Source organism: Anoplopoma fimbria, chromosome 18 (genome assembly GCF_027596085.1).
Source record: "Anoplopoma fimbria isolate UVic2021 breed Golden Eagle Sablefish chromosome 18, Afim_UVic_2022, whole genome shotgun sequence".
Classification (NCBI taxonomy): Eukaryota; Metazoa; Chordata; class Actinopteri; order Perciformes; family Anoplopomatidae; genus Anoplopoma; species Anoplopoma fimbria.
Genome location: NC_072466.1, coordinates 19,240,134 through 19,252,307, shown reverse-complemented (window position 1 = coordinate 19,252,307; position 12,174 = coordinate 19,240,134). Strand labels below are relative to the sequence as shown.

The window sequence follows — 12,174 nt, the reverse complement described above, 5'->3', positions numbered from 1 at the left end:
CCAGGCATCAGCACCTCTCCCTGGGTACCCGCTCACTGAGACGCCCTAGAATCTCTGGAGCTTCAGGTTTCCTCCAGGCTTTTTAGAAGAGGATACAATTTCATACTGGTAGATGTGTTAAAAAAAAATGGAGGTTGTCCATGAGGGATTTACGTTAAGCTGAGGGACTCTACGCCATGGGGGGTATGTGCAATGGTTATTAATGACCGTGTCAGATCTGTGAAGAATGCGATTTACTCTCTTAACAGGACCTGGGGTTTGGCTTTATAGATTTTGTGTCTGTGGAGAATACTGTGCTCCAACTCACCTGTATGCTGCTCCATTCATGTGCATGTTTGTCTGTCTTATTCTGTGATAACATAAACACACACACACACACACACACACACACACACACACACACCGTACACAAACACACATGCTGGGCTGTGTGGCCTCCGCTACTTTACACTTTGTTCTGCACAAGCTGGGGCTCCCACATGGTGAAGACAGCCGTCTAACTATGACAGCTCAGTGTAGCGAGGGCCCACACCGGAAACCAAGCCTGCACAGAGAGATGAATAGCTTCCTGGTCACACACACACACACACACACACACACACACACACACACACACACACACACACACACACACACACACACACACACACACACACACACATGCATATGGTGTATGTGCTGGGTCCCACCCACACAGATCTCTCCTGGATAAGACGCGCAGGTGTTTGTCTAGGCAAAGTAGCTTTGCAGCAGCATTTGTTTTAAGCCATGAAAGTGACACAGTTGTGAATGTAATGATCATCTCATTCGGTAGGGCTTTTGATGGCTTTTATCAGTTAATGTTATCAGGAATAACTAAACCTCACTGTGTTTTTTTTCTCTCTGCTTGTCTCTCACTGTCCTTCTTCTCGCTTTACTTAACTCTTGAAAAAAAGGAAAAAAGCAGTAACTGATTTACATCTTTCACCTTCCTCTTCTCTTTTCTGCAGCAGAGGCCAATCATGATTCAGGGGCCGTATCTCCATCTCCGGAGCTGTCCACCCCCAGCCCTCGGAGGGTTGGCACCAGGGAGCATGATATGCTGACCTGCGGCCAGTGCCAGACGAACTTCCCTCTGGGCGATATCCTGGTTTTCATTGAGCACAAGCGCCGTCTGTGCCGGGGGCCCCGAAGTGGACCGGAGTCCTTCTCCAAGCCTGGGGAGACTGGCGGGGTCACTGGCATTCCCATCTCTCCCAGGGCCACGTCACTGGAGTTGGGTAGAGGGTCCATTCCGGTGGAGGTGGGCATCCAGGTGACCCCCGGCAGAGAGGAGGATCTGGAGAGGAGGCTGACTCCGGCCAGGGGGATCTGCCCCAAACAGGAAAGAGGAGGTACGGAGACTTGAACACACTGTACATCTAAACAAGGATGTAGTTAAAAGAACCACTAAGCAGCTCAATTCTAAGTTTTGAATAGAGCTCTCTTGTCAGTATAGATGCATACGTCTTAAACACACACACACACACACACACACACACACACATCTCTCACCTGTCCAAAACAGATAGCTCCCTTTAAAGAATCCCAGCTGCTTGTTATTTTGACAGTGGCCTTCAGGAGGGATTAATGTAGCCTGGGATGGTTTCATTAGAGTGAGTGAGAGCCGCACTCTATGTCTATTCTGCTCCGTTCGAAGTAAAACATCACACACACACGCATGCACACAAAATCACACACACAAAATAAACTGGCAGGCATGAAGGACTTCTTCAGCTGAAACCAATTGTGAAAGGCGAGGAAGAAGGTGATAGAGGAGATGCCCCCAGTGTGTGTGTATATGTGTGTTTGTGTGTATGTGTGAGTGTATGTGTTTTTTGTTTTTTTTTTGCTTGCGTGAGTGCACATCACGTGTCTGAGCTTTTGTAAAGAAATCCTGCAGCATATGAAAAAAAAGGTTAAGAAAGCTGATTAAAATTCATCTGAGTGCGTGGTGAGGAGAAGGGGATTAATAAAGCAGCAAGGCCGTTCATCTGGCTGTGAGGGGGGGTTTAGGCCTGTAGACTGCCAGCGCTGCAGGGAAACCAGTTCAAAGTTATCAGAGGAGACAGTCACCATCACACCCGAGAGCTGGGAAGGCTATCCAGGATTACACAGACTCCAGTAGACTAAGAGGGACTTGGTTAAAGGAGGGAGACGGCCACAATGATTTGTATAAAAGATTATACAGTTCACAAAGAAACTGGTCACCTCACTGTCTTAAACTGGTATGAAGAGGTATAGACTTTTATATGCATTATATTAAATTATATGTATGTACAAAAAAATGCATTTTGCATGCAGTCCTAAAAGGTCTTTAAAATCAGGATTCCTAAAAGAATAATGCTATAAAACAATATTCATTCTTATAATAGTATTGGAGACCTGTAAAATTCACACATTAGATAGTTTTCAAAATATTATAATTATTACACTTTTTTTCAAAATGAACGGAAACACAGAAAGCTTTATGCTAGTTATACTGCATTAGGAGAGACCTTTAAATCTAGTTTAGTTTAATGTTTTGTATGTCTCACACACACACACACACACACACACACACACACACACACACACACACACACACACACACACACACACACACACACACACACATTCTGTTTTGGTTGTTATTGATTAAGCTGGTCTGCGAAATATTGTAAAACAATCCCTGAAATGTATAACTTTTCTGGGTCACAGGACATTATAGACTTGCACATTTTGTTAATTTCTTAATCAAAGCTAGTGTAGACATCTTTTGGCATCACTATGTGCACAGTTTCTGTGTGTGGCCAGCAGCTGTGTGTGGTCACAATCTTTTGCAGAGGGGGAAGATTTATTGCAGGCAATCACAAACAACATGTGACAGCACAGTGTTGAATGCCGCAGCAAAAAAAAAAAAAAAAAAAAAAACCCCAAAAAAACATGAATGTTTTGCAGAAGTCATTTCTCCAAAGTTATGTATTTTTCCGTAACACTTTGTCTATTGTATGAGCGTTTAGCATCCTTTTGTAGCAACCCACCTAGAAGTAATTTTACTGTAGAAAAAAAAAAAGGAACTTTTTTGAAAGCTTATGTGATGAAAAGACTCAACCCACTGTATATGTCAGTTTGTCTGTTAGGTGGTCAGAGGAAAAACATTAAGCGTTAGTGTGTGAGTCAGCTGTTAGTGCGTCAGTCAGTTAGTCACTTAGACAGACAGACAGTCTTATCTCTAAGAGAACAGGACATGAAAGCACTCGAAGCCCCAAATGAAAGAGAGGAGGGGAGCTTTGTTTAACACATTAATTGCCACTCAAGGCAGTCTCAAGTTTCAACCAAATTAGATTACATTATTAGGTCTAATTAAGTCCAATGTGTTAGCAGCACACACACACACACACTCACAGACACGCACACACACAAGGAAATATCATCACATTTGCTTGAACATGGAATTGAGAACTTTGCAGCCAGAACATACAAAAATACTTGCAGCACAGGTGACAAAAAATATGCATCAAACATAAAACAAACCTGCAGACTCATAATCATCATCTTGCATGCATGAAATGCTTGTGCTGTGTGCATAACCCTTAACCCTCTCCACCCTGGGATTTTTTTTTTTTTTTTTTTACCTGGTTGTGTTTTATAACTTCCTGTCTGGCCTCTTTGTCTGTCAGCCTGCTTGCTTAAACTGCAAACATGCTGCAAGGCTAGCAGATTCAACCCCAAAAGGTGCAAACACACTCACACAAACACACACACACACAGACACACACTCTCGTGCTCACGGTGTAGATGAAAAATGGCCCTTCTGTGTCCTATTTTTTTTCCTTGCTGATGCATGCACTCTGTGTGTGTATATGTGTGGGCTCTCTCAGAGTATGTTAATATGTGCGTGTGCCTTGTATGAATTTGTGCATGTGTGTGTGCAATGTCTGTGAAGAATGATGCATGTCACCAGGCGAGCGAGAGCTTGTCGCTAGGGGAGCGTTACCATGCTAAGACGACCCTGGCCCTGCTCTGAACCCCTCCCAGGACGGCCCCCTCGGAGCACTTTAAGATATCCAGTACATAAGGGCAAAGTCACATCATGACAACCTTTCTCCCTCTCTGTTTGTCTCTTTCTTTCTCACTCTCAAACACTGTGTATAGATGACATGGTAAATATTTCATGAGACGACAGCGACATCCTCAACATCTCTCTCTCTCTCTCCTTATCTCTCCGTCCACCTCTGCTGTCACTTTTCTGGGCTGAATATTCTGCATTGGTTCATTTCGTTGGTGGGAAGCTACTTACAGGTGTGATCTGTTACCACATTTATGATATATCAAAAAGTATCAAAATGAAATGCCGCCACTTTAAAACTGTCACACCTACATGTACAATCGTTTGTGGGTGTGAAATTGTGTTTAAGTGCAAGCAGGCATTTTAACTTGATACGGTCAGTTTTTTTTCTTGAGCCAGTGAGCAACAAGGTTTTTTTTTTAACACCAGAAATTACTCATGATAGTTTCTGTATGAAAACATGCGGTGTGCAACTACAAAATATATCGTGACAATCACATTTTGCAAAGAGGTCAAATCTGCAATGTTCGACACTTGCTTCACTCTTTCCAGTTTTCACACCTCACCACTGGTGTGGATTTTATGGTGTCTCTCTCCCATCTTCCCTTCTTCCCTCTCTGTCTCTCCCCCCCATCTTTCTTTTTTTGTTTTTGCCCCACCACCCAATGCTCCTTTAATCACCTGGCTTGCTCTCATTTCCATATTAAATAGGCTTTAATCATGAAAAGCAATCAGGCTTTTGCATATTCATACCTTTCCCTGTACGCCGGCTTCCCCGTCTCGCTCCAGTGCCAAGCAGCCAGTAATCAGTAGGCAGGAGGCGTAATGCCATAGCCCGGCCCATCGCATGAAAACACACACACTGTGTGAGTTAGAAATAACTTCGCATGCTACTTGCGCATTATCTCGTCTCCAGGAGAGAGAGAGAGAGAGAGAGAGATAGAGGGAGAGGGGTAAGAGATAAAAAAAAGAGATGGCGAGACTGATCCCTGATTTGAGCTTCGAATATTTGTACGGAGGCTCAAGGAAAAGTCGATTTGCATAATGACTTTGTAGTTTTGCATTAATCACATTTGCATATGAAAATGCGTTAATTACTCCTGATGATTTTTTTTTAAACTTGTTCATTTGATGTCCAAGCTCTGGGGTTGTGATTAGGGGTTACATGGTGGCAGTTGTGTAAGTGGTGTGTATGTGTTTTTGTGTGTGTGTGTGTGTGTGTGTGTGTGTCTCATGTTTTCCTGCATTGCATTTCTGGTGCAGTGTGTGTCTGTTTATGTGTTCTCTCATGAGTGTTTTGAATGCTTGCCAGGGAATTTATCTTGTGTCCGCTGTTAGGCATGTGTGTCTTTTTTAATTTTCTGATTTGTGTGCGTGCGTTTTCCAGTTTCTGTGAGTGTTTCCTAATTCTACTATGGGAAAATCAGAGGAGTACATTCCTTCCTTTATTTCAATAACATTTTTTTGCTAACATGAAAACACAGCAATTTATAATAGCGTATCTCCTTTTCCTGTCTTTCTTTTTTGAACTTTTAAGCTGCAAAAGTGGAAAAGAGTAAGAGAAAGGGAGAGACAACATATAGTGATATTGGAAGTATTTAAAAGATGATTATATTTTGTAATGTCAACATTATACACATTACTGGACTTTATAGACAATACTGTTGCTTAGAAATAAAATAGAGGATGTTTCTTTTTGAGGTGTATATTGTATTTGTTTTTTTTTGATGCAATGCCTAACACAAGCATGGCTGAATTTAATTTTAGTTACAAGTAATGTAATGAGTTAAATACAAAAATCCAAGAACAATCATTCCCATTTTATGCATTTTGTTTTTGTGTATTTGTATGCACATAATTGCACGTACTTTTGCAGGATGCTGCATGTGACTCGCTCTGGATAAACATCTGCGGTCACCTACGGCACAGCCACTTGTAGGCGGCGGTTGAATCTAAAAAGTCAATAATTTACTGCATGCAAATAACTCTCTTTGTTGTTTGAATTTCTAAACTTAAATCCTTAAAAATTAGGTAAAGAGCAAGATTTCATAAGATTAGCAGTGATGATGATCCTGCGGAAACACAGAGCAAAGCAAAGTCTATGACTAAAAAATAAAGGTCAAATATATTCACTACTTGTATGTCTCTCAGCATCTATGAGCATTTTGGTTCATATACAGATCTGTGTGTGTGTGTGTGTGTGTGTGTGTGTGTGTGTGTGTGTGTGTGTGTGTGTGTGTGTGTGTGTGTGTGTGTGTGTGTGTGTGTGTGTGTGTGTGTGTGTGTGTGTGTGTGTGCATTTACAGTATATGTGTTCCTGCCTGTGTATGGGCCCCTAGAGTTGTTGGCCCATAACACTGCGCCTCAGACAGGACCACCCCAGGGGCTGTCTGACTCTGCTTGTGTCTGTCTGCTATATCCAGCAGGGTCAACTAGGTCTATAAGAGCTGATAGAATGGCACAGCTGCACATGCACACCGCCACTGCCACCTGACAAACACACTCTCTCTAACACACACACACACACACAGACACAAACAGATAAAAATGTACATACGTGCAGAAAAACTGAAACTCAACATGCATGCAGGAATACACACACTGACAAAACATGTGTGCATGCTGGAATGCATACAATGACTCCAATCTCACATTGAGGCCTGCATCTCCCACCAAACACATGCGCACAGACGTGCGCACACACACAGCTTTAAGGCTCCCACATGAAGGCATCAAACACTCCACAGCCAGCTTTATGGCACTCATATGGCAGCAGATTTGATATTTTCCTACCACAGCGGGGGAATAAAACTTGCCACTAATTTGGACTGCGAGCGCCACTGCTAACTTTCAGCATGTGCTGACAGACTGTGTCTTCCAGATGTGTGGACTCCTTGCTCCTTAACAGCCTTACTTAAGAGGCATTAGAAACCTCACACCCCATCCCTGTATACGCATGGAGAGTGATGATGGCGCTTTGGTGTTCAACACAAACAGGCAGCTTTGTGTTGCGCTCTGAGTGAAGTGCTGATGTGAACTTCATGGTCTCGCTGCTATGGACCATAAGTTGTCTTTTGTTGGAGGGAAATTGTGAAAGTGTTTATGTTCTTTGCATAAATAGCTATAATCTAGGCAATTTGACTGCTGCACTGTAGTTATTTGAGTTTCCCTTTACTTCTCCTCTCTGACTGTGACATTTGGTAACAGGTGTGCTGTCATGAGTGCTGAGTAATGTTGTACATTTCATCAAGAACCTATTGTTATTACAGTATAAGCCTGCATGTGTATGTACACTTTCATATGCACAAAAATGCAAAACCCCATATGAAAACCTGCTCAGCAAAATGTACACCTTTCTGTGACTCTGAAAACACTCCTTATAGAAGTCTTAATGACGGATGTGCAGATAAACCCTCGTGTGTCTGGTGTGTTCAGCTATAGTGCAGTCTGCCAGACATTAGTGCATAACATATAATACGCCCCTTTCAGGAGTAAATGGGGAGATTTTCTGACCCGGGTGTTCACTCACATTTTTCTATTCAAAAGTAGCATGTGTTTGCCTTTGGGAGGAAAAGGGCTACCATTAGTTAGAGAAAAGGAAAGGAAAAGAGATGGCGCTTGTTAGCAAGTCAGACATTGGTAATCCTACTTGCTACAATGTTGTTGTTCCTTTCCTCTTATCTTATTAGCGTTCTGTTCTTATTGGGTGGGATGTGGGAGAAGAAAATGAGGAGACAGCGTTTATGGCCGTATTTTGCTTTTACAGGCTGCTTCCCCGCAAGAGATATTGAAAGCCTTTCATGGTACACTCACGATTGCCCTTATTTCATCCACTTATTTGTCTCCAGCAATTACTCCGAGAGGGAACACTAGACACAAACACATGATGAATGTAAGCTGCCTTTATGTCGGTTTGTCGCTCTGATGTAAATCAAGGGTATGGTAGGAACACTATTAAGTGTATAAACAATATATTGTATATTGATACAACATTGATAAAAAAATATAGTGTTCTGTCATACATAGTGGCTTTTTCCTTTAAGTTAAATGGAGATGAAAAAAAGATGCGAAATAATATAAATTATTTATTTTTATTCATGTTAAATGGTCAGTTCAACAAAAAAAAGTTGAGGTTTGTTTTTTGAGGTTTTGATATATGTATATACACATAGCTGATATGTCTACCTCTACCACAAAACATGGTGTTTAAAAATATTTTTTTTTAAATATTTTAAGAATTGAATAGCAACATTGCTTTCAACAAAACACTGTGAACAAATTTCATAGGTACTATTTTTGGGGGGTAGAAAGTAGTTCTATTTCCAGTGCAAACTGTTAACAGGGAGTTCAGTCTGTGGATAACCAGTACCAGGAACATTTTATTTTGAAAGACACATTGATGTTAAATATTTCCAACATAGTTTTTTAATGCAGTAGGCACCACAGAAATGTATGGATGGGGGGAGGCACACATATTTTACTAAAACTATTTGCTTGGCTAGATTGTTTGATATTTTGGGTGAATAGACACTTTAAATGAGAATAGGCGTACAGTTGTCCTCCTGGCTTTATTCACTAGAAATATGACTGTTTTTCTTTTTTTTCTTTTTTACTTTCACTTTAACAAAAAAAGTACTGTTGTCTATGAGAAAAGGGGTAAAACATCTACTCTGGTCTGCTTCTTGGAAGACAGAAGGCTTGCACTGTCATGTCCATAGATGGCATTGCAGACATGTGAGTTAACTGCTCAAGGTTAAGGGGCTACACTCTCCATGTGTACTGCCGTAATTCATATTTTCCAGAAAGCCCTATTCGCTGTGTCTGTCTTTCCCAGAGCTGAGCATAGCAAGCCAAAATGAAATAAAGCCTAAGATGTTATCAGGGTGATTGGTGCCAGCGGAGCTTGTCTGGGCCTGTGGTCTGGCGGGGCAGCTCTGGCCCGTACCAGCGCTTCTATGTGTGTGAAAGTGGCTGTGAGTGTGTTTGTGTGTGTGTCCTAAAGGCACTGGATAGATGAAAGCTTTCTTTAACCATAAGCTATGCAGGAGCCGTGCCAGGAGCAGGAAATGTATCAGCGTGATAACAGCCAGAAAGACAGAGCGAAAACAAGAGAGAAAGAAGTGGCAGAGAGAGAGAGAGAGAGAGAGAGCGATACAGAGAGAGAGAGAGAGAGAGAAAGAGAGAGAGTGAGATACAGAGACAGAGAGAGAGAGAAATTGACAGAGCGAGAGAGAGAGAGCGATACAGAGATACAGAGAGAGAGATAGAGAGAGAGAAAGAAGTGACAGAGAGAGAAAGAGAGAGAGACAGAGAGAGGGAGAGAGAGAAAGAGAGAGATAAAGAGACAGAGAGAGAGAGAGAGACAGAGCGACAGAGACAGCCACATGGAACCCACAGGGGGAGGCCTGAGGCCAAAGTCAGTAACAACACACACACACGCACGCACGCACACACACACACACACACACACACACACACACACACACACACACACACACACACACACACACACACACACACACACACAGATATGTATATGAAGTGTGTTGGGTGTGTTTTCTACAAGATGAATCTACGTTCATGTCTGCATTATGGGTGTGGTGTGTGTGTGTGTGTGTGTGTGTGTGTGTGTGTGTGTGTGTGTGTGTGTGTGTGTGTGTGTGTGTGCGTGTGTGAGGCATTCATGGTTAGATGTTCGGGACAAGCCAAGAGACGGTTTGACACACCTGAGTATGTTTGAGGACACATGAGAAAGAACAGAATTCACCTGCAGACATGTCCGTTGCAATGATAATAATGTTGTGCCTCAGGCCTTCACACAGAGAGGACAACACAGAGAGTTTCATGTTGCCTTATTGTACATAAAGGCTCTAATTAATTATCTTATGTACATTTCATTGTCATAATTTGTTTATACGTGTGAAGAGACAGTAAATATATTTTTTTCTTAATCGTTTGAGGGTCTCACATATAGCATTGCTACACATATTTTCTTACCTGCCAAGGTTTAGATGCGAAAATCACTATCAGTGATCAGTTGGCTAGCTTAGCTTAGAACAAAGACTGGATACAGGGCGAAACAGCTAGCCCGGCTCTGTCCAAAGGAAACAAAATCCACCTACTAGCAGCTCTAAATAACACTGTTAACATGTTATATCTTGTTTGATTAATTTGTGAAAATAACAGAACAGAACAACAAATGCTCCATTGCAAGAAATAATCTGGTGCACAACCATCTGTAAAACCACAAAGTGGCGCTATGACACTTGAGCTAATCTAACCAGAACCCAGATGAATCCCTATGTTCAAGAGAAAAAAAGCAAATAAGATTTTTTACCGAAACGTTGAACCGTTTGTTTCTAGAGGTCCAAGCATAACCCACACACACACACACATCCTGCTTTTCAGAATGGTAACACTCTATGCTTTTGTTACTCCAGTTTAGTAAGCTAACACAAATTAGATAGCTCGCAAAATTATGTCAAATAATGCACCACTCCTGTGCCTTTTCCTATGATTCTCACAGCCGTTGCTCTGTGTTTGAATGTGAGGAAAAAGCACTGTATCTTCTCACAGCCTTAAGTAGCCAGAACTACATATAAAACTGCAGAGTTTGTGGAGTAATAGTGGATTAGGTCATGAATGTTCAGGCTCTCTTTCCCAATCACTGGAATGCACTATACGCCATGTCTGAAGCATGTGAGGGGCAAGTTTTATAGCGGGCTGATTGGGTTGGAAGGGCCTGTGTGCTTCATTCAGGGCCGTGGTGGTATTTTCCTGTGGGCTGCTAGTTAAGTGGGACTGGCTGCTTGGCTCCAGTGGGCAAAAGCCAGCTGGGGACCATTACCACTGCTGAAAGAATATAGCACCCTGTCACAGAATGGAAGCCCGAGATACACACAATGAGCATGTGCCTGCAAACATATGCCTACGTACACGCATGATACCATACACACACACACACACACACACACACACACACACACACACACACACACACACACACACACACACACACACACACACACACACACACCACAAACAGAGGCACATAAGAACAGTTATTTCCTATTTTCTCTTGGTTCTAATTCCATATCCTCTGTCTCTTTGACACACACACACACACACACACACACACACAAACATAGAGGAAAGGTAAACTGAATGTGCCTGTGACGTGTCTCTGTAGAACACACAGCCTTGGATACATTTGCAAAAGGATACATGGATATCACAGGTTGAGATGTGCACTCTGTCTCCATGCTTATGCTTCATTTAATTCAGTTTGGTTTAGTTGACCATTTGTATAAAATTATTGACCCAATGAAAAAATGTAATAAACCCACAAAACAGAATTTGAAAGTCAATCACATGTCAAAGTCAATTTCCTATTCACTGCCAGCAAATAGGAAATTGACTTTCTGGACGAGAGTGAGAGCTCCTGTGGGGTACGACTGGAGCTCATTTGGATGTAAAACCTCGAACAAACATTGTGTGAGTCCACAAAGTCAGTCTCCATTTCATTGTCAAAGCAGCGTGACTTTTTGTCTTCTGAAGCCATCACCTATTCAAACATTTTGGTGTTTTTGTCATTGTCTGTAGCATCAGTGGGGACCTTTTCTGTAAAATATTTCACCTTGTAAATATTATTTTTATTAATGGTGGATTTATTCAGCATGCTTGCACCCCTACAGTTCTTCCTAGTGGTGACGCGATTGGTTCCTTTTTTTATTGTATGGCGTCTGCTTCCCCTTCTGCTGTGTCATGTTAAAATGGAGAATGTGATGGAATGAGAGATTAAAATGGTTGTAATTCTATTGACATGGAATGTGCAGGAAATAAATAAAAAAGCAAATTGCACTTCTTCTTCTCTGTCCCATACTGTCTGCCATTCTCTTTTTCCCTATGTTTTCCTTTTTTCCGCCATCGCGTTCCCTCTTTCATCCTCTCACCATCTTGCTCCCCTCTCTTACATCTTCTCGCAACTTCAAGCACGAATGTTTGTCATCCATTTGTCACATGACAGACAGCAGACCCCACAACTGTGTGCACATAACCCAGAACAAACACACACACTCATTTGCGCACACACATTTACAGGCGCT

At 42.0% G+C, this 12,174-nt stretch overlaps 1 protein-coding gene across 2 annotated transcripts in view; it reads left to right on the top strand.

The window, feature by feature from the left end:
* Positions 1–12,174, top strand: part of bcl11bb (BCL11 transcription factor B b) — a 28,487-nt gene that overhangs the window by 7,121 nt on the left and 9,192 nt on the right. Inside the window, exon 3 of one of the 2 annotated variants that reach the window (XM_054618138.1) lies at positions 993–1,373. In XM_054618138.1, coding sequence (XP_054474113.1) covers positions 993–1,373 — 381 coding nt within the window. Of the gene's footprint in view, positions 1–989; positions 1,374–12,174 lie in introns of both variants that reach the window. The other variant, XM_054618137.1, reaches the window with a different exon arrangement.